The following is a 21,974-nucleotide window of genomic DNA, read 5'->3' on the forward strand; positions in this document are numbered from 1 at the left end:
CTTTTAATAGACTTAACTGTCTTTAACCAACTTTAACTGTTGGTTAGAAAAGCTTCGCTCTATAGAGATTTTCAGCTGACAGCCCTGAAAAATATAAAACTACACTAAGATTTTTACTTGCCATACATCACACTATAGCTAAGCTTTTTTTAAAAAAATATACAACACTGTTTCTTGCCAAGATAATGCTTTACACAACTGCAAATTACTTTGCACCAGTATATGTGTGACAGTCCAGCATTTCCTCAGGCAAACATCCACATGTACAAGTCAGTGACAGAGAAAACCCTTCCTGTTCTACACCTGCCACTATCACAGTCTTGCATTAAAAGATCTCAATTATTTCCTGCACTTCATCAAATTTCTCTGATGGAATAACAGCAAATCTATGAACTACACTGAGCCATCTTATCCCAGCATCTACAGAAAACACAAGGAAAATATGCAACTCTGCAAGGAATGCAGGGGCACTAAAGCCATAACAGGTAACAATCTAAGCTTTATAATACACATCCATGTATACCCTCTGTTTAAGGAGGATTTAGATCCCAAAGAGAAAAAAAAATTTTTTTGCTGTGGCATAGACAAAAGGCTCCAATCTGATCCTGGTGATGCATCAGTTTGAAAATCAACTGAAAGTCAGACCCTACACCTGGCTCAGTGGAGGAGGACACAGGTAGGTAACACTGCCACTGCTGTGTACTGAGCTCCTCTGAAGCCCACCTGAGCTTCAAAGGAATTTCCAGAACAGCAACAGAGCAACAGAGCTACCAGACCTTTCTACAGGATCACTGCTTCAGGAAGACCACCTCGTCTGGACTGCTTTCACCACCCTGCTCAGGTTGTATTCTGACTCTGTCAGTGGTCTTTTGTGTCATTGCATTTATTTCATTGTATTTTTATCTTTTTACCTTTCTTCTTATTAAATTGTATTTCTGACTTGGAGCCTCCCACTCGTTTTGCTTTCAAACCACAACATTCACTTACTAGGATCAGGAGCACTGTGACAGACTCACAGCTAGAATTTGAGGTTCACAACTGAGAGAAAGGTGTCATATAAAATTAGAGAATCTGTCTTCATTCATTACAGTATTACATTGCAGACAAGACAACTTATTTTTTTGAGACTGAATTTCCATCTATTACTGTTAGCACCTTACTTATATTAGAAGGGCAGGGTCACACCATGGCACAGAGAAGACAACACAGAAAAGGGACTGGATGTGCCTTGCAAATACTCCCTTCCCCAGATTGGAGAAGGGAAAAAAGGCATCATCGTATGGCAAACACATCCAGACAGCTTCCTCATATGCTCTTCCATCCTTAAAACATCCTACAACCTCTGTAGAGATCTAAGATTATAAATTTTCTCTGAGTATTTGCATGAAATCCATCCAGCATTGTATGCACAGGGCATGCATACCATGTTCCTCATGCATTTCTCCATTGGGACTTCAATCCTTTCCCTATAACCAAGAGGCCAATCTTTCCTCCAGAGCTGCAACGGATATAGCTGTTTAGCCCCTCTGCACACAGAGGTCAAAGCCCTTGCTTTGCCCTTGCAGCGCCTTAGGCTGACTCACTGCTCCACCTGCTGAGAGCCCCGGCACTGTCTGCTCTCGCCTGCCAGGCAGCACTGCCTGCAGCCAAACACTGCCTGTCACACCCTGCACTGCACATGTCTTGGCAGGAGCCTTCTGACACCCTGGCAGAAGGCACGTCCCTAAAGAGAACATGAATTTGGGTGTAAGTGAGGACTGTGTTATCTTAGTCTTCCAAAGTCAGAACAATAAGGAAAGAAGATCTGAGCCAGCTGCCCACTCTTGAAGCATCAGTGAAGAAACCCAGCACAGCAGAGGATTCAGCTGCAAACATAACAGAAGTACTGACATGGCAGCTGCACTTGGTTTGTGCTGTTCAGCTCTATATGGAATGTCCAAAATGCAATTACTTGCAAAAAATTTAGATGAAAGGCAATTTTACAAAGCCTCAAGTCAAAGCCCCGAGGCACTTAGGCCTAGCAATGCAAAGCAACAAAAGCCTAATCATTCTCACAGTTCTGGATTTAACTAGAATCCCTCATTTCCTGGAGTTAAGAGTAGACTCAGCTTCTTCTACAAAAGCAGACCTAGAAGAAATTCAGTGTTCTGTGTTTTGTTTTTTTAAGCTGAAGAACATTTTTATCTATTACCCTTTGCAGCATCTATTCACATTTAAATGAATTCTTTACCGTTTGTTTTTCCAATCCTTCAAGTTTTGGTCAACATTATTAAAAGTAATGGTCACATTTGTTAAAACATGCAGTAACTATCCAATCCTGGTACTGAAAAATTACCTGTTGCCTTTGTTAAGCAGAAGGCTAACATAAATAAACTGCCTCTTACTGCATTCATTAATTAAAAAGCATGTCAGTGCAATCAATTCTGAAAGGAATTTTTTTCACGCTGAACACGATGTACAAAATACTTGCACATAGATTATTCTACAGACCCCTTTTCAAAAGGACTCAGTAGGAAAGTCTGTGAATAGACTCCTGGCTCCAGCTGAAAGAAATCCAGGAAAGTTCTATTTTCACCTATTTTATTTCCAAAGTTCCAGAGCAGAGAGGCACCCTGGTCTCCTCCATCTTTAGGAAAACACAGTGACTATCTTTTCAATAATCCTCATTATGCATCCATTTAAAGAGACCAAAGACTCATGTAGACTTTGTCATATCTTTCTAAGCAATACATAACTGAAAGCATTGTGTGCAGAGGAGCCCTATGATGGGTTATTTAATCTCAGCTCTACACAAACTCAGAGCACCAGAGAGGTGCAGCACCATCAAGAAAAACACTTTAAGGGGGGATGCAGGGCCAATTAAAAACCCTTAGCATTTTAATATCAGTTTAATTGAATACCATTAGATGACTGAAATATAGTATTAACCTTGTCTTGTTCATTGTTAGCAGCTTCTAAGAATACTATGTCTCAATGCCTTTGGCTTTCATTAATATTTATACAGAAAAATTCAAAAAACATACTTTGCTGTCTTCTTATAAATTATTATGCATTTAAAAAATTACCAACACAAAAGTTTGAAATTTAATTTATAAAAAGAGGTTCACAAAAGTTGTTTTAACAGCATGTCCATTTCAGAGTAGCCTAGAAGATTCAGTACAAAAGGAGGAAGAGAACCAGGAATCAGTCATGCACAGGTTCACACTGATGTGCATGCAGTGAACCTGTAGGGTCTTCTGAAAACCCAATTCAACTGATTGCTTACTCCAAACTCCAACACGGAGTTAAGCACTGACTGCACTGCTTGTCAGAAACAAACAGTTTAAGAATAACATTGAATCGTGGCTTAGTTACAAAAGTTGACACATATTCTGAGCAGTCTTCAGCTCTTCACCTGAGGCCACACTCTCCTCATGAGTCCATCAACAGTCATTAAGTGTAAAAATAATTGTCATTTGTAGTTTCAAGTTCTTTTTAAATAGATTTTCAGGGTCCTTTACAAAAAATTTTCCACGGTTCTTCGCTTCTGCAGATGACATGATAAGACAATGAGGAGATACTCATGGCTCCATTTTCAATGTCCTCTTCCTCCTATTTTAAGAGAAAAAAAATACATCCAACAATTCTTATCTTAGTTGTGTTTAAAGCAAATTCCATCCGTAATATTGAGTGAGTTGATAGAAAGTGAAAAACTAACATGGTTTTACAACATGCATCAACAAATGCAGAGTACTTCATTTCATCTGTGCTTCAGTTTAAACTACCAGGATGCACAGAAATCTCTTGCATAGAACTATAACCATCTATAAGACACATATCTAAAACCCACAACATTCTGTTTAATATTTACAAGCTTTAGAAATCAGGAACTATTCTCATTACTGAAAGGTAAAAACCACACACTCACCCCGAAAGCCTCCTCCACCACCTCTTCCTCCTCTGAATCCTCCTCCTCCTCCACCTCTACCTCCTCTGAATCCTCCTCCTCTTCCTCCACCTCTGCCTCCTCCGAATCCTCCTAAACAAAAGAAAGAAATTACCCTTTGAGGAGCATATAAAATCTTGGTTATGCACAACAATTTATTTCATTGACAGCTTCTGAAATGAATAGAACAACCAAAAACCAGAAACTGTCAATTGCCAGACAGCTACCCAGTCAATTACTAGTACCTTGTTTCTTCTAGGGACCATCTGGAGCATTCTAGGTATTAATATCTGATATACCACATCCAAAATACTAAAGAGACTTAACAATTAACTTATTTCACAAGAGCAAAAAATGAATTACATATATTAACCAGTAATTCATTGCAACCATTAGTAATTATTATCTATTAATTACAACTCAGCAGAACATTCAAACAAACCAAACCACTTTGAAACACTCCTGCCTTGCTGCAAAGGGGCAGGGTATGGAAAAGAGACAAGAAACTGTAATGTAAGAAAAAATGAACTTCAGCTTTAATTGAAGAGTACATCACAGGTGATGTTGAAAAAGCTTTCTGTCTTTGTTATAAATCAGCACTCTCTCCTCCCTATGCTCTGGAGCTGTTATTTAGACAGTCTCACCACTTGAAAGGTATCCCTGCCTTTTGTATGAAGTCAAACAGAAACATTTTTATTTGCAATACAGCTGTTGATATTCCAGTACTCAGCAGCAGCTTTAGAAAACAAAACACAAATACTCCACAGAACAACTGACCAAAGCAACCCATGGCACCTCAAATAACTGCAACACTCTGCAGGTTTCATCCTTGTGATCTTACCTCTGCCACCGCCTCTTCCTCCGCCACGTCCAGCACCACGTCCTCCTCTACCACCTCCTCTGGGAGCACCTTTTTCTCCAGGAGGCCTTGGCAAAAATCTCTGAAGAGGTAGCAGCTTTGCTGGATCAATGTAAAACTGCAGGAAGAGAGTTCCATTAGGCTTTCAAAACATCAAGACTAAAAAGCACATTAATATCTCCCTTTACAAATATCCACAATTTGGTCTTATCCCATTATGTCAAACTATCCTCTGCAAAAGCCAAATAGAGAAAGGATACAAGAAGTAAATCATAGAATTAAAAAGCTGTTAAAATATAGGTGATATTTATGTGATTTTGTGTGGAATAATGTGGCAAACACAAAACTGAAAAGGATGAGGAATTAATTCCTATGTTTACAAAAGACAATCAGCTTTTAAAATTATTAAAAACTTAATAAACCTTTTACTGTCTGCTGACAAATTAGTCTTAGCTAACTGACGACATTCAGTAAAATTCTGTTACTGAGACTGACTTACCTTTTGCATTTTTTTAAATGAAGAGGCTTTCATGTTTTCAGACAGTTTCACTGAAAAATACTGTTGGTCTCTTTAAGGAGAATTGCAGTAATAAAACACTAAAAACTGATTTTGATCAGTATATGGAAGGAACATTCAGACATTTTCTAAGTTAGTATTTTATAAATTCAGCTAAATTTCATCAAAATTGCAATTAAAAGTGATTAAAACCTGCACATTTTACTTCACATTTAATGTGGGAGAGGAAAATGCATGGAGCTAGTGGCTGGTGCTCAACAAACCCACATGGGCTGAGCCTGTAACCAACATGTTACAAGGTTATTCCCCCAGCTATCCTGCTTTTGTCATGGATTCTGTCCATCTGACAGTGACAACAGAATGTAACCATGTCTCCGTGTCAGGGTGGCTTTGTCAGAGACATCCTGGCAAATCCCACTTTTATGGGTAGGTTAAATAAATAAATTGGACAATGAGCAACAGGACATCTTAGTATAAACTCAGTTTATAATTACAGAATGAGCTGGAGCATGGCCAAGGTCTCCTAATGCACAAAAAAAAAAAAAACAAAAACAAAAACAAAAACAAAAACAAAAAAAAAAAAAAAAAAAAAAAACCACAAAACAAAACAAAACAAAAACAAAAACAAAAACAAAAACAAAAAACAAAAAAAAAAACAAAAAAAAAAAAAAAAAAAACACAAAAAAACCAAGGCCCTTGATCCAACTCTGTTATGGCTTAGTAACCTATAGCAGAAAATTTGGTCAGTTAGCCAGAAAATGTAACAACCTGAACCACCATGGATCCAAAAGACATCATCAGTTCTGCTACAGAGTGCAAATCTCTGACTGACCTCAAGTACTCTGTCATATCAAAAAAGCTCTAAGACAGGACTTAATGTGAATGAAGCACCTACTGAACCAACAGTTGCAGCAAGATTCACATATAACTGGTAGCCAAACCCTGAACTATTTTAAAACCCTAAGAGAAATCTCATTTAATATCCAATCAATTTTGAAAAAACAAACATTGTAATCACACATTTTTTGAAGGATACAAAGTCTCTCAGCTGTCCAAATATTTCATCCACTTTGCCAATCTGCTCCTTATTATCCAGGTACACCGGGGCATTGAAATAAGGCACCTTGTTTTCTTCTGTTTTACATTTACAAACGAGGTCATCTTCGCAGGGATGCATGAACTCTCCCAACACTGAGATAAAGAATAAACAAGCTGAAGAGCTGCAGCAGAGAATCTAAATTAAATAAATAAAGTTTCTCCATGTAACTTACAAACTACCCTTTCTGGAGGGCCCTGGTCATATCCTCCTCTGTTGAAGCCTCCTCTTCCACCTCCCCGTCCAAAGCCACCTCGTCCTCCACGGTTGAAGCCACCTCTGTCACCACCACCTCCTCCACGGTTAAAGCCACCTCCTCTTCCTCCTCCACCTCCTCTTCCTCGAAAAGACATTCTCTACTGTGTCCTACATTGTGAACAAAAAAAAAAAAATAATCAGTTGTTTAAGATATAAAAGATGTCTCACATTTGATTTGCTGTACAAATCACAGTCTTCTGTCATTTGGTTTGTTAAATGAATGGTTCATTCTTTTTAATCCCCACTAAAAACAGGCTGGCCTATGAAAAATTAAGTTTACACATAAGATGTCATCCACTGCAACATCCAGCTGTAAACAGTGACTAGCAGAGATCAGCACTTTTTTCATTCATCTGTATAAAGGCTGATGAGAGTCCTCAGCCCCATAAGGGGCACAAAGTGAGAACATCATAGATTGGTTTGGCTTGGAAGGGATCCTAAAGGTCCCCTACTTCTGACCCCCCTGCTATGTGCAGGGACACCTTCCACAGGTTGCTCAGAACCCCATCCAACCTGGTCCCTGGCATGGAGCATCCACAGCTTCTCTGGACAACCTGTTCCAGTGCCTCACCACTCTCACAGTAAAGAACTTCTTCCTAACATCCTATCTCAACCAGGCTAAAACCTATCTCTTCCAGGCTAAAACTGTCTTATTCTATCCCTATGTGTCCTTGCAAAAAGCCCCTGCCGAGCTCTGCTATAGCCTCCCTCGGGCACTGGGAGGCTGCTGCAAAATCATCCCAGAGCCTTCTCTTCTCCAGGCTGAACAATCCCCACTCTCAGCCTGACTGCAGAGCAGAGGTGCTCCAGCCCTGTGACCACCTTCGTGGCCTCCTCTGGATCTGCTCCAAAACCGCCACGTCTTTTCTGTGCTGGGAACCCCAGAGCTGATGCAGCCCTGCAGGTGGGGTCTCATCAGAGCAGAGCAGAGCAGAGGGGCAGAATCCCCTCCTTGGCCCTGCTGCTCACACTGCTCTGGATGCAGCCCAGGACAGGTTTGGCTCCCTGGGCTGGGAGTGCCCATGGCTGGGTCATGTCTGTCCTGTCACCCACCAGCACCCCCAAGTCCTTCTCAGCATTCAAGGGCTGCTCTCCTTCTGTCCATCCGCCCAACCTGTGCTGGTACCGGGGGTAGCCCCGAACCTTCCGCTCGGCCCCGTTAAACCTCAGGAGGTTCCCTGAGGAGGCCGCACTGCTCGGGCCCGCCCGCACCGCCTCACGGGGCCCTCGGGACGCGACCTGCAAGCAGGGCCGGGGGACCCCAGCTCCCGGGGCCATTCCCTGCGGGATGACGGGCAGACAAACAAACAAACAGACAGATGGACAGACAGACGTGGCAGGGGCTCCGTCCCCTCCCGCGCGGGACGTACCTGCACGTGCGTGCCCGGAAACACCCGCGCTGCCGCAAACGGGGCCGCTGCCGTAAATGAAAGGGGACCTGACGGCCGACACCGTCGCAAACAGCTTTAAATTCCCAATAATTCCCGCACTCCGGTGGGATGGGCGTGACAATGACAGGAGGGCTCTCCATACACAGGCACCACGTATAACAACATTGGTCTTTCCCAATGGCCTGGCAGCCTGTGCCCTGCCATCAGCAGAGCCGGCGTGATGGATCGATCAGACTCCTCTGCCCGAAGAAAAGAAAAGAAAAGAAAAGTGTAACCCCAACAAGCGCTTCCTTTTAATCATTTACTTCAAGGGCTTTACTTCTGTTATCTCGTCATACACTTACGATAAAACCAGTTAAGGCAGGATCTTTTGAAGCGACCAAATTAATCAGTCAATAGTTGAGGCTCCTGTACTTTATTTCTAAACGCACTTCCAAATATTATTCTAAGGGTTAAAATTTAAACACAAATCCAACAGCTTACATTCAAAAGAATCCCAGCCAAAGGAATTTGTCTAGGGAGGGAGATAAAATCTCATCATGCGAATGCTCCCAATTTGCTTGGTTTTCTTGTGTCTCTTTTGTCTTTGTGGATCAGAGGTAAGATATGTTTTATTGTGTTAAGAGTATTTTTTAAAACGTTTAATAAACTGTTAATTGCTATAAAAGCAAAACCAATTGATTTCTTTTAAAAAGTTTCCTTTCGTAATGTTTGTGTTTTGTACATTTGTTTTAGCCTAGCCTGAATGTTTGAAGTTTGCTATTTCTCCTTCATGTTTTGATTCTACCTGGGGCTTGTGCCTCAGTTTTCTGGAAAAGATTTTAATCCTGATCCTATACTAAACCAAATTTGCAAGCATGGATGACCACAGAAAGGTGCTGCAATTTTCCCCCACCTCCCTTTTTTTGAGAAATGGAATTGCAGTCTTGTAATATGGCAGCAGAGGATTATCCTATTGCCAGAAGGTTTCCTGAGGATTGTCTGCAGGCAGATGTGTCCAGGAAAGCCAGTCTGGGCTGGGCATTCAGCACAACCCAAGTCTTTTAGAGAAAGTCTGAGATAAAAACCAGCAGCTGTTGTTCCCATTGAGGAGGAACACCTAGCCCAGTATGGGAGCTGTGCCAAGCCGGATCTGGGTCACAGTTTGGATTCTACTGACCCAAGAACAACAGGAAGAATTTAATAAGATTATACAACCGTGAAAAGGAGAGGTACTGGATTAAATTCTGCCCCAACTACATCCTCACTAACTTTACTGTCAGCAGGATTTCTTGATGGGAACTTTAAACTTCAGCTCTATTGATCCAGTTGACACAGTGAAAGCTGATAAATCACATTTGAGGACTAATGTTTTTCTCCCATTTTTACAGAGTCCATCCATATATATTTTTCATGTTCCAAGAGTCATCCTACCCACAGATCTTAGTAAGCAAAAGCACTCAGCCAGCACTGAAGTCACCAGAGAGCTGCACAAACACAGGTGCAGAGCCACTCACCCAGAGGCCATCAGAGGGAGGGTCAGAATCTGTGTCTGCAGTCCAGTGAGGGCCAGCAATCAACCACACTGCAAACCCAAATCTTGCTGTGCAAGATACAGGAAAAAAAAGCTGATAAGGATGAGCATTTAATTTTCAAATTGCTTTCAGATACTTGTTAAGATATTTGAGGTACTTGTTACTTGAGCAGTCACATGGACTCTGTATAACAATCATTAATTATAGATTCATTTGCTAGTAAGTAGTTAATAAATATTTATAGGTGATATTTAAATCCAAAGTCAACCAGGCCAATAAAACAAATCTTAGGAAAAAAAACCCCAAATCGCTATTTTTTTTCTGGTGCTTAAAGTCCTTTATGTTTTAATCTGACTTTTAATAGTCCCATTGCTGGGATATGTTATAAAGCAATGCCTTTAATAATGTTTATAATCTGCTGTGCACTTCAGCTGATGTTTGAAAAGTAAAGAGTATAAAGTTTGTGGGAGATCAGTAAGAGTGAAGATCACACCAGATAAATGATGCAAAAACAAAAAAATAGTTCAGAAAAACTGAGAAAGATGAGGTAGCCAAAGACAAGGGGATAAACGCTATAAATGGTATTTAGGAACTTTTGATTAGACAGGAAAAGGCTTATAAATGTACACTTTGCTGGGGTCAGTGAAGGGATCTGCAAAACTCTTGTTGCAGTCCCTAATCCTGCTTTTATTTTAATTAATTTTTGTGTGCCTTGCAGAATGCAACATCTAGTGCTGAAGAAAACCACCCTCAACAGGTTAAGCCTGCCCAGCCAGCTGAGCGAGACAAATACCTCATAGAAGAATGTGTAGGCAACCGATATACCCATAAGTCCTGTAAAAAAGTTTTTTGTCACCCATGGGAACGATGTGTGGAGGGAAAATGCCTTTGCAAGCTTCCCTACCAGTGCCCAAAGAATGGCTCTGCAGTTTGTTCCACCAGTGGAAAGACCTTTCGTACTTACTGTCAGCTAAAGAGCTATGAGTGCCAGCAACCCAGAGCCAAGTTTCTGCACAAGGGAACGTGCATGCCTGAAGGTATTAACACATCCTTTTCTGAAATTTATCCATCAGGGGTGGCTGAGGAGATGCTTATACTCTTTACAGCTCAGAAAGTCTGTTCATTTTCTTGCACTAGGAACGACATGAAACAGAAAATGAAAAATCACTGAAAGTATCTGTTGATTTTCATAAAAAATTAAATGGTTGACAGGCCCAGGTCACCCTACTGCTGGTTTTGCTGCACAGAGTGCTGCAGGCATTCTGCAACACAGGTAGTAGAAGTAGGATCTGGCCCCCTCACTTCAAGTGTAACTGGTTGGTTATCAAAAATCCCCTACAGAAGGTCATCACACTAAAATGCAGCCTGTTCTTGGTAAATTTTCAAGTATCTTTATGGAACCATTACCCTCATTTGTCCTTAAGCTGGCATATTCTGAGAAATCAGCAGGCTCAAAGGCACAAAGTCAATCTTCAGAAAATTCAGGAATAATACCTGAAGCTTCTGATTCCCAATCTACTGTTCTTTCCATATGAACTTTGGCTGTAAGTACAAAATTAGTCCTGATTTGGTTTTGTGCTGTCTTTCCACTAGATGCGTCTATATAATATATTTTTGTAATTTTAAAAAAATTCTTGTTTTATTTTTTAAGAAACATTTTCAGCCTCTCTGGGTCATGGAGATTCAAGTTTGCTTCGAGTAAAACCCGTGAATCATAAGGATGACAGTTTTGTGTGCGCTACTGAGTGGACTATGAATGAAGCAAATGTGGCTTGCAGGCACCTTGGCTTTGAATTGTAAGTTTGGGGGGTTTATCTCTGGATAACTGCAAGGGATCTGAAAAAGTAATGATGCTTACAGAAGTCACAGCCAACAGTTAAGACAGAAAAATCATGAACAATATATTGGCTACAATATTCTGATAAAACTTCTTAAAGTGACACCTGAGAGTGAAAGCCAAAACACAGATTTCTGTGTTCTGTTACAGCCTACAACCATACAGACCATAACTGTTTTACTTTAAAATAAAGATGAAGACCAATGTGGAGGTGCTCTCCCAGGCCTGTGTTAGGGAAAGTGCTTGGATGGACCATCCCCAAGTAGTTCTGGGCAATGATCTGTGAAAGGTTTCTCAGGACAGCTGACAATAGGGTACAGCTCTGTTTTGCCACTTGTATTAGCCACACTGACAGGGAGCAGAGGATGGGTTTTTTTCCTTCACCCCTTGCCCCTGCTGCCACTGCTGGCTCTGGCCCCAGGAATGGCCAAAGCCACACAGAGCTTGTTCTTTTTCCTGTGACCACACTGATGACCCAAGTTGTACGTTCAGCTCCTCATAAAGTTACCTCTGTATTCTGTACATAATAATTTTACACCTGTACAACTAATTTAACTTGGGTAGCGTTGCCTCCCCAGCCTTATTGAAAAAAACCTTTAAAAGTCCCCAAAAAACTAAAATTGCTATTGCAGTGCCTCTCTAGGTGAGAAGCAAGTGTTTCCTAGTCATGATCAGTGTATCTTCAGAGAGAAGAGAAGGGTTTGCCCTGAGACAGAGCATTCAGCCCCTCATTGAAAGCCTCTCTAGTTACTTATTTACTCGATCCATATTTCTTTAAGGTGGAGGATACATACACTGTTAGAAGAATACTGCTCAGGTAAAACCAAGAAAGATAAAATTTATCAATCCCAGCTTTGCAGTGGCCTGATCTTCCTCAATATTCGCTGGGTTTGATGGCACCAAGGACAGCTGATCCCATGCAGGATGGTTCCCAAGTTATGGCTCACCCATGTCCACGCAGAGATAGAGGTCTGAGTTTACAAGTTTTGCTACATAAGGAGACTCTTCTATCCATCGTGATACACAGTGACTTTCATAGACCTACATATGGATTTGGGGACAGTTCTGTGTAGCAGCCTGCAAAAATGAGCACTTTACTTTTTCTTCCAAAGTAAATGTCTCCTGTTTACCCCTAGACACCTCCATGGGAAGTCTGCTCCTTTTTTTAGCCATGACCAAAATCCTTTGACACTGAGGAAAATCGTATAAATTCTAAACAATAAAAGCAGTGGACAATCCATTGTGAAATTATATAATTTGTTGTTGTTGTTGTTGTTATTATTATCTTCACAGAGGTGCTGAATATTACCAAGCCAATTCCAACATCACAGATTCTGCCTTAAATTCATTAAAGTGTCTGCAGATAAGTTGCAGAGGCCTAGAGACAAGTCTTGCTGAATGTCACATAGAGGTGAAATCACGAGATAGTAATGAGGGACTGGTTAGCCTGCAGTGCCATAAAAATCTCAGAGGTTAGTAGTTCTTTTTAGTACCATATCTGTTTGGTGGTTTTATATTTTAAGTTAATTTTAAATAATGAGGATCCAGTTTGCTGAACTCTCAGCCACAGAAAATCTGCACTGAAGCATTTTGATTATTTTAAATCAACATTTTGCAGACTTTAAGACAATTGAGGCAGTCTGGAGTCAAGATAGTCTTGAGTCTTCAAGTTTGAAGAATAACTGTTGCTCCTGAAGTATTTTTACAGATATTTCCTCAAAGGAAATTTATTTCACCAATGGTTCAGTTTGTTCCACCATCTCTTCCAAGGGTACCAAGGTGTATTATATACCACAAATCTTACCTCTTCTGGCTTAACTGGTGAGGAGGCAGGTGACAATATTAGCACAACTTTAGCACCACAGCCAGACAAGCCTGACTACGGTGGGAAACTGCTGGTGTCTCCTGCGGGGTTTCAGGACTCCTCAGTTTCTCACTGTAAAAGGGGAATCAAAGCCTTGTTTAGAATTCTGACAGCTTTTCATTCTCTATAGGGAGCTTTCTTTGGCACTGGTAAGCATCAGCCTGAGATGCTGAAGTGCTATGAATCATCTCAGGGTTTTTTTACAAAAATAGTTATTCACAGGTTCTTGATGAGTTCTTTCTAGAGGGGGAACCTCCATCATCCTAATTCCTTGAAACATTTACAGAGGGTTTGAACTGATCATTTCTGGTTTAGTCCTCACCAGTCCTTTCATTAGAAGAAATTAATTTCCCTTTTTCCGGGCTACTGGAATTTGGAGAAAGAAAATGAGTGGTCATGCTAAAACCCTGATGAAAAGGCAACCAAAACAGTAAAAAAAGATTCTTATTTACCTGACTGGGCCCCAGCATACCTACTGCTGGTAGGCCAAACTGCTGACAGAATCAAATATGCAGGCAGAGTATTTCCCTGGGCAATTATGAACCTACAATCAATTCCACACTAACTTCATTTTCATTTTGCTGCGCAGAGTGTTTAGATGGGGAGTTTCAGTGTGTCAATAAGAAGTGCATTTCTCTGAAAAAAACCTGTGATGGGATCAATGACTGTGGAGACCTGAGTGATGAACTGTGCTGTAGAGGTAACAATTTCCTTTTGTCAGGTGTTTCAAAATAATTTCAGCAGAAATCCACCCACAAAGAATTTTTATAGTGATGTAACAACTAAATTCTCTTTTCCATTAAGTCACTACGTTAAACAAATCAGACCATAATTTATAAATAGGCAAGTGCAAAAAAGCAGGCATTAGCAGTACAGCACTGCAATGGTAACAGAAATCCACATTTTTCAAGTCTTAAAGCTTCAAGATTTTAAAGTGAAGAAAGCCAAGTATTCATTTTGCTTACATGCACAGAGCCTGCTTTTGTAATCTCTTTATGAACAGCCAGGTCTCCTGTAATACGGATATACATTTGGTTTACATTTTAAAAAGCTTTCTGACAGTGTCAGGTTGCCAAACCAAATGATCCTGTGATTTACATTTGTTACTCTCCTGTGTTACAGAGTGCAGAGACAACAGTTTCCACTGCCGGTCAAATATCTGTATTCCAAATAAGAATGTCTGCAACAAAGAAATTGACTGCCTCACAGGAGAGGATGAAGCTGGAGTTCTCTGTGCAGGTTTTCTTCTGAAAGATGTTTTTGTTTCTTTCGTTCAGCTCAATTTTAACTAGAGGCTACACAATGCATATTAGTATTTTATTTATTATGCAAGAATCAGTCTTCCCATTGTTATGTTATGCATAGTAGGAAGAAAAGGTCATAGAATTTTCTTTCCTTTATTTCTGGAAAGGCATGACAAGAAAACTAAAGGAAGGAGGGAACAGATGATGTTTTGGGAAGCTTAAGGCAGTTTATGTCTTTTGTTTGTGGCCAGCTGTCAAACTGGTATCCCCTAAGAAAGTGTAGAGAAGGCAAGCAGGAATACTTTCCTCAGAAATGAGGAATTCAACAGTTTTGTCAATATAATAATTTTATATGCTGTTCCCCTCTCTTTTGAAATGATTATGTTTTGTTAGAAAATTAGAATGTTTCTTGCTCTCAAAATTGACAAAGTCTAAGGCCAAAAAACTAAAAACTATTGGTAAATGGTAATTAGTACAGGTAGCTGAACTCCAAATGTAAACATTACTGTCAGTGACAGGAGAACAGACACAATGCCCAGCCTCTGTTTAAGGACTGAATTCAATGGGCACTTTGTTTGAGTAAAAGCTGACAAACCAGATTCAGCAAGCACTTAATTTACCTCTTGTGCTGAATATCCTCCTTTACCCTATTAAAGAAGGCACACAGCACCCAACAACATAATCTAAATTGGGGGGAAAACAAATAAAAACCTGTTTCTTAATGCTGCTTTGGGTTTTAGAAGATTTCTAAAGGTGGATGGGGCAGGAGGAGAAATTTCAGTTGTTTCTGGTGGAGGAGAATGGGGCATCTCCCCAGAGATCACAAACAAAAAAAGGCAATTTCTCAGTGTTTCCTGGCAGGAGGGCTCCCTAGGCTTGGAGAGCAAGTAGATCTTGTGTAGTTATGAACAAGTATCTGCTGGCTGTTGGTCATTTGTAGGCTGAGGCAGCCAGACAGTGCCTAGCAGGAAAGGAAACAGCAGGCAGCAGCCTGGAGAGTGTTGCTCTCCATGTGAACAGTGTGCCCTTATGCATTTAAAATGTGTTCCATGGTCTTGGCACACAAACATATATTCAAGTAAATGTTTGCCAATAATTTTAATATTTTGTTATTCTACTACAGGCAAAAAAGAAGGTGCTGAAAAGGACAGTATGGATGAAGGTAAGTGCAATTAGCCCTCCAAAATCAACAGCATACCCTCTTATTAGTGACTTCTAGCTACCAGCCAGCTGCTCAGTCAGATATTCTGACTTTGTGATTTATATACACTTTGTGACTTACTGTTTGTCTCAGTCTTCACTGATTTTGAGAGTGCTATAATAATTCATCCTAGCTGAGGACCTAAATTTGCATGTTTTGGCAACTGGTAAACACTCAGCTGAGGTAAACTCTCAGCAAATCTAGGGGAACATCCTTAAAATTATTCGCCTGAATGCAAGCAGCCTTGGAAAATGGAGAGAAGTAATGTGATGCTAAGACACAAGCATTTTCCAAAGCAAAAACAGATGCCAAAATTTTTGGTCTTTGTTTTCCTGCTATTTCAGCTACGCATATTCACAGCACTCAAATTTTAGTGAGAATGTATACCTGAATTCTGAAATATATTTTTCCTTTTTGTTAAAGAAAGAAAAACCATAAAGTCACTTCTTCCCCAACTGCACTGCGGTGTTAGCAATCACACACTAACTCGACGGAAAAGAATCATAGGTGGAGAGATTGCAGAAAAGGTAAAAAAATAACCTTATAGATATGAGTTAATTCAGCATTGATTTAAATGGGCATCATTTGCTTTCTGTTAAAGTTATGGAAATAACAAAATCATCTATAATGCGTATGTCATGTTTTGCAGCAGTAGTGGCATTGCACTGAGTGAAAGTAAAGAGATGCACAATTTATAAAGTAAAATATAGAGTTACAAAATTAAGCATTGAAGCACAAGTAGACACTAAAAATTACTCAAAAAACCAATACTACAGCCAAAAAAACCAAATCTGGCAAAATTGAATTAAAATTTGCATCTTTGAAACAGAATACAGCAAAAATGTTTTCAAACCAGGTCAGATCCTCCATCTGTTTTTCTGACTACAAGGGGTTTCATGACTGAAAGTTGGAGGGAAAGACACATTGCACAAAGTCAGAAGATTGGATAAAATTACTGGATTTTCATATATATATCCTTTATATCTGATGGAGCCCAATTTACAACTTCTGGATAGCAGATCTTTTATTAAAATCAGACATAGGAGATTTAGGTGATACCAAGGGATGTTTTTCCCCTTATGCACTAAAAGTTTTACAGTTGTAATTATTTCTCATTATTTGTGTTTGTTGATTGAATAGGGTGAATTTCCTTGGCAAGTGGCAATTAAAGACACCAGCAGTGAAGGTTCAACAGTGTACTGTGGAGGGGTTTATATTGGTGGCTGTTGGGTTCTGACTGCTGCTCACTGTGTCAGGTAAAAACAAATAATTCTGAAATTATTTTCTTTCTGCAAGGCAGAAGGATTGATTTGGATATGACTGCCCTTCTCACCTACCTGTTTGTTAATTTCTATTTGTCTGTTGAATTTAATAGTTTAAAACACTAACTTGCCCACATTAACAATGAGGAAGATTCAGAGAAAATAGGGGGAGGATTTGGCAGTGAATAGAAAGATAAAAAGTAATTATGAATTTGAAGAGACATGGCATATGTAAGTCAGATAGCAGCAGGCAGGAGTGGTTTGTTGTAACCATTCTGCTTGAAGTTAAATACAAGGGACCTCTTCTCCATCTCTGCCTTGTGGAAGTCCAGGATCTGCTCCCAGAGAATGTCCCTTTGGTCATATATTCCCCAGAACAAGCCAAGAGCAGACACGTAAGATTTGCCAGTCCCCATCCACATCTGCTCACTCTTTTATCAGAGCAGCATAAACACCTGTTTTCTCTTTGCCACAACATTAAACAGAGCCTGACTTTAACATCGTTTTCTGTATTAGTTGCAGTACTCAGCATGTGTCATCTGCCTTGAATTTGCTACACTTCAGAAAAACCTGGGCATTAAGTCTGGAAAGGAAATATATGTATTTAATGTGGATTTTTATTCTACAGAAACGTTGACAAAATGCAACAGTTTACAGCTTTAAACCAGTTGAAATGTAAGGCTTGTGTTTATTTTGCTGTTTTTTTTCCAGGGCAAATCGAGTCCATCTCTACCTTGTCTGGGTTGGAATGTTGAACACAATAGCATACGACAAAGAGACAGATACTTTCAAACTAAACCAAGTGATAATTCATGAAAATTACAATGCATCAACTTACGAAAATGACATTGCTCTGCTGGAGCTGAAAGGTTCTGGGAACGGCGAATGCTTCTTGAAAGACACCAGCATACCTGCCTGTGTCCCCTGGTCAGAGTATATGTTTAAGACTGGTGACACATGCAAGGTTTCTGGATGGGGACTAGAGAAAGGTATTTGCTTTAGTGTTTGCTTCAAGAATATATTATTTGTATAACTCATTTTCTAATTGTGATGAGCTTTCATTTCAAAAGGTTGAAAAACAGTTGTGCACAAAGCACTCAGAAGAGGCTGAGTATAGAAAATGTAGGCTGTGGTTTGGCACTCAAGTATCACTGTTAGGTTCTTTTCTGTACTGCTTCCTCTGCTATTTCAGCCTCTTTGTAGATTGGTGTGGAGCATACACCTGGATGAAAACTACCCTGAAAGTAAGAAATTTTCTTTTTGTCCATCTAATAATTCTGTCAGCTGTGGAGACCTGTTAACAATATGTAACAGATATTGTTTGGTAGCTCACAGGGGCCCATAGTCACAGCCTGTCCTGTGTCCCCTTCCCAACAGGATGTGAGCTGCAGCCAGCAGGCATGAAACTTAGCACATCCTCTCTCTGCCATGTTTGGGTTCAGCTCAGAGAAGCTTGCACAGAGACAGATAAGCCAAATATAATCATGCTTTCAAAGACTTGGGAAGCATTTGTTTTGTATCACAGTGTTACAGCCTGGTGTTGGAGCTACCACATAGTGGTTGTGTGGTTTCTCCTCTCCATACTCAGTAGCATCCACTCAGCAAATGCAAAGTTGGGAATTGCTAGCAAAAAGACAGAGAACAAAACAGAGCATCTCTTTAGACTTATGAATATATAGCTCACCTGTGTCTTCAGTAACTGCTCCATAAAGATAGAGCAGAGTTGGAAGAATGGTAATAAGGATGAATCACAGTCACATCCAGTTCACAAAAAACAACGTACCCGTTTCCAAGTGCCTGGAAACCTTGATATGGAAAACAGAGGGAAAAAACCCTGAGAAATACAAAGAAAGAGAAAGAGTAAAAATGTCACAAAATGAAAGTACTGTAGTTTACACTGCAAGTAAACCACTCTGCTTTTATTTTAAAGTATAGAGCCAATGCACTGTAATTCATATGAGGTAAATATTAGTGGCAGTTTAAGGTTTCTGGTTTATAATACTGAAGATAATATTCTGCAAATAGGTAAATAAGTAACTTTCAGGTTATTGTATTAAATGTTCTAATGTGTACTTGCCATTTTAAATTTTGAATTGTTTTTTCTAGGTTACACAAAACAATTTATCCTCAAGTGGGGAAATGTTAATTTATTTCACAATTGTTCTGAATTGTATCCAGGACGATTTTTTGAAAAAATGGCATGTGCAGGTAGGCATCAATTTTCTTACTATAATTTCTCTACCATCATGCTCTCAGTTTAGGCCAGACATACTGGCTGGGAATCTTCTAGACTTAAGAAAGATAATAAATGAACTACCTCAATATCACTGTTAGCTAAATGCCAGCCACTGGAGCCTGTGGCATTCACCATTATATACCTTTTTGTAAACAGTTCAGATAACAGTATGACGAGTTTCCACAATTATTTGGGCAAATTTTTGCATGTAATTTTGAGTAATGTTTTCTAAATACACAAGCCCTTTACAGCCTACTAAACCTCCTACCTTTACTGTATTTAATTCTGATTCAGCAACATATTTAAACAAATGCCTGTTCTAGAACACACACCCCTGTTGATTAGAATATAACTATTCATCTGCTTAGACATTTGCCTCTACCACACTGCATGCCAGGAAAACACAATTAATTTTTCAAACTTAGATTAGTCTGTCCAAGAAACTGGTTGTCATTCCTAGTCTTAAAATGAGAATTTTGAATACACATTTTTGCTTGTCAAGTAACAAAAAAGTGTTGCCAAATACATGACTAAAAGAGCAGTGGGTATTCAACTTACAGGGCAGATGGTTTCAACTGTTTGTTAAATCCAAAAGTAAAAGCGATCTTTAAACAAACTACTCAACAAGAAAATTAAAACCAGATACAAAAGTGAAATCATTTGTGATAAATTCAGGATGTCATATGTAAGATACTGGATTTATTTAGTGCACTAGTTCTGTAACTTATCTCCTTTTTCTTCAATATATTTCAAGTGATCATGCTTTACTAAGAGGGTACAATGACAGTACCACTGGAGACATATTCAGAAAGGGGATATCTGGGGTCAACATCCCCTCCCTGATGCAAATAAAACCTTTAAAATTAAGGGCTGGTACTCACAGGAGTTAGCAATACAAGCAAGTATTAATTAAACTGATTAAAGGCAATAAAATCTTATTTCATATGACTAGTAATACTAACTCTGAAAAGTTCACATAACTCTTTTCAGTAATGTACAGATTCAAGAAAGAAGTTACATTTTAAAAGCTTGGGGACCTGTGCTTTGTACAGGCTCCTTCATACTAGGACAGTCAGCCAAGCAGAAAAGTGTAGTAAGGGGGTGTTAGAAATTAATAAACTTTTACTGAATATATAGGGGAAAAAAAACCCCATAAATCATATTCTAGCTCTGTAGCAGCCTTTCTGTTTATACCACATCCATCTCGATTCATTTTTTTCCCTGAACACTGTGTTTGCTGACCTGCAAATGAGTAGGTTTGTGAACACTGAAGCATAAAGGGCACTGGATGCTGCACACTTGTTCCTCAGGGCTGCTACCTGGTGTTGCTGAAGGTCCTCACTGAGACCAACCATGCAGTGGGGGCACTTAGAGACAGCTGCTCTCCCTCCCATCCCAGGATTCATGTGCTCTCCTTCTTGTACCTGCCCACCTGTTTTCATAAAGCTGGTAAAGAAAATAGTTGTACAGATGAAACTGGACGATGGATTACTGGGTAGAGAGGGCACCAAAGGCAGACACAGAGGCATACACACATTATGGTATCTTCACTTCCAAAAGAATTAGTCTACAAATCTTTATACCTTGTTCCATTTTTATGGGCTACTTTTTATAGTAGGGAGTGAGGCTGAATTCTTTATTGCACTGTGTAAAACAAGACTGATGAAAAAGCAAATGAGAATTTGGGCCAGCCACAAGTATAAAGAGAGACCCTGCACTTGAAATGAGAAGTAACAGACCTGAGATTCAGAATCTTCTTTACTGGCGACCATTAGGCAAACCCCTGTCAGGAAGGGACACAGACCTGAAAAATCTCCTGAGCTCTGCCTCATGTGCCAGCTTTTACCTCCACTTACTTTTGCTTTTATTTCCTCTTTAGGTACTTATGATGGCTCCACAGACAGTTGTAAAGGTGATTCAGGAGGTCCCCTGGTCTGCTTTGATGCAGAAAACGTGGCCTATGTCTGGGGTATTGTGAGCTGGGGTGAGAACTGTGGGGAGGCTGGTCACCCTGGTGTGTACACACAAGTTGCCAGCTATTATGACTGGATTAGCCACCATGTGACAAGAGGTCTCATTTCACGGTACAATATCTGAAGCTTGGAAAATTAAACGCTTCATTCATATCACCTATGCAAAAATAGTCCTTTTTCACAATCAGCTGTCATGTAACTTAGCAACAATCAGTTCAAATCTCCAAGGAATGTATTTTGAAAATTCTTAACACTCTATGAATACCTCATTTTTGCAGAGTGCACTGCAAAGGTCTCTAATAAAAGCAGATATTAAAATATTTTTGTCTTGTAATCTTGGGGTTTTTTTCCACTTTTCACATTGCATTTCAGTTGCCATTGTTTATTTAGCTAAAAGGGATAATGATACTGGAAGGAGTGGTGGGAAAATGACTACACTGGCAATATGTGAACTTCACAGAAAGGAACGCAGCTGGCCTGCTTTAAAGAACTTATATCATCTCAAAGTTTAAGTCACCAGAAACCCTCAGCAGGCTGCCTGGCTTGGCACTTGATTCCTTAGGCTTATTGCAGAAGTAGACTTCAGACCATCTATTAATCAACAGATTGGTTATGACCATAAGATTTGTTGTAATGCAACAATAACTCAAATAATAAATCTGCTTGGTAGTTTCTGCAGCTACAAACTCAGACAATTCATATCTAGTTAATATACATCATCTGATCATCTAGCCTGGGGCAATTTTTGTAGCTCTAAAGTTTTGTTAATTCAACAGCAGCTGGTCACAAACAACAAA

General features: G+C 39.8%; 2 protein-coding genes across 4 annotated transcripts; one reads left to right on the forward strand and one right to left on the reverse strand.

Annotated features, from left to right (window-relative positions):
* Positions 1-2,956: 2,956 nt before the first annotated feature.
* On the reverse strand, positions 2,957-8,121 carry GAR1 (GAR1 ribonucleoprotein). Of its 2 annotated transcripts, none has more exons than XM_083861525.1 (7): positions 8,026-8,121; positions 6,573-6,763; positions 6,338-6,492; positions 5,284-5,343; positions 4,767-4,902; positions 3,908-4,018; positions 2,957-3,591 (listed from the first exon to the last, which is right to left on the reverse strand). In XM_083861525.1, the coding sequence occupies exons 2-7, from the start codon at positions 6,748-6,750 to the stop codon at positions 3,575-3,577; spliced, it is 657 nt and encodes a 218-aa protein (XP_083717651.1). In that variant the 5' UTR covers positions 6,751-6,763; positions 8,026-8,121; the 3' UTR covers positions 2,957-3,574. The 2 variants fall into 2 exon arrangements, with proteins under 2 accessions (XP_083717651.1, XP_083717650.1); XM_083861524.1 differs by having other exon boundaries at positions 2,958-3,591; positions 8,022-8,117.
* Positions 8,122-8,283: 162 nt separating this feature from the next.
* On the forward strand, positions 8,284-21,497 carry CFI (complement factor I). Of its 2 annotated transcripts, none has more exons than XM_083861522.1 (12): positions 8,284-8,645; positions 10,279-10,597; positions 11,212-11,356; positions 12,691-12,869; positions 13,851-13,961; positions 14,384-14,500; positions 15,629-15,667; positions 16,130-16,233; positions 16,847-16,962; positions 17,680-17,957; positions 19,075-19,176; positions 21,084-21,497. In XM_083861522.1, the coding sequence occupies exons 1-12, from the start codon at positions 8,586-8,588 to the stop codon at positions 21,299-21,301; spliced, it is 1,788 nt and encodes a 595-aa protein (XP_083717648.1). In that variant the 5' UTR covers positions 8,284-8,585; the 3' UTR covers positions 21,302-21,497. The 2 variants fall into 2 exon arrangements, with proteins under 2 accessions (XP_083717648.1, XP_083717649.1); XM_083861523.1 differs by having other exon boundaries at positions 10,318-10,597.
* The last annotated feature ends 477 nt before the right edge of the window (positions 21,498-21,974 follow it).

This window comes from Zosterops lateralis, assembly GCF_965231275.1.
Source record: "Zosterops lateralis genome assembly, chromosome: 5".
NCBI classification, from domain to species: Eukaryota; Metazoa; Chordata; class Aves; order Passeriformes; family Zosteropidae; genus Zosterops; species Zosterops lateralis.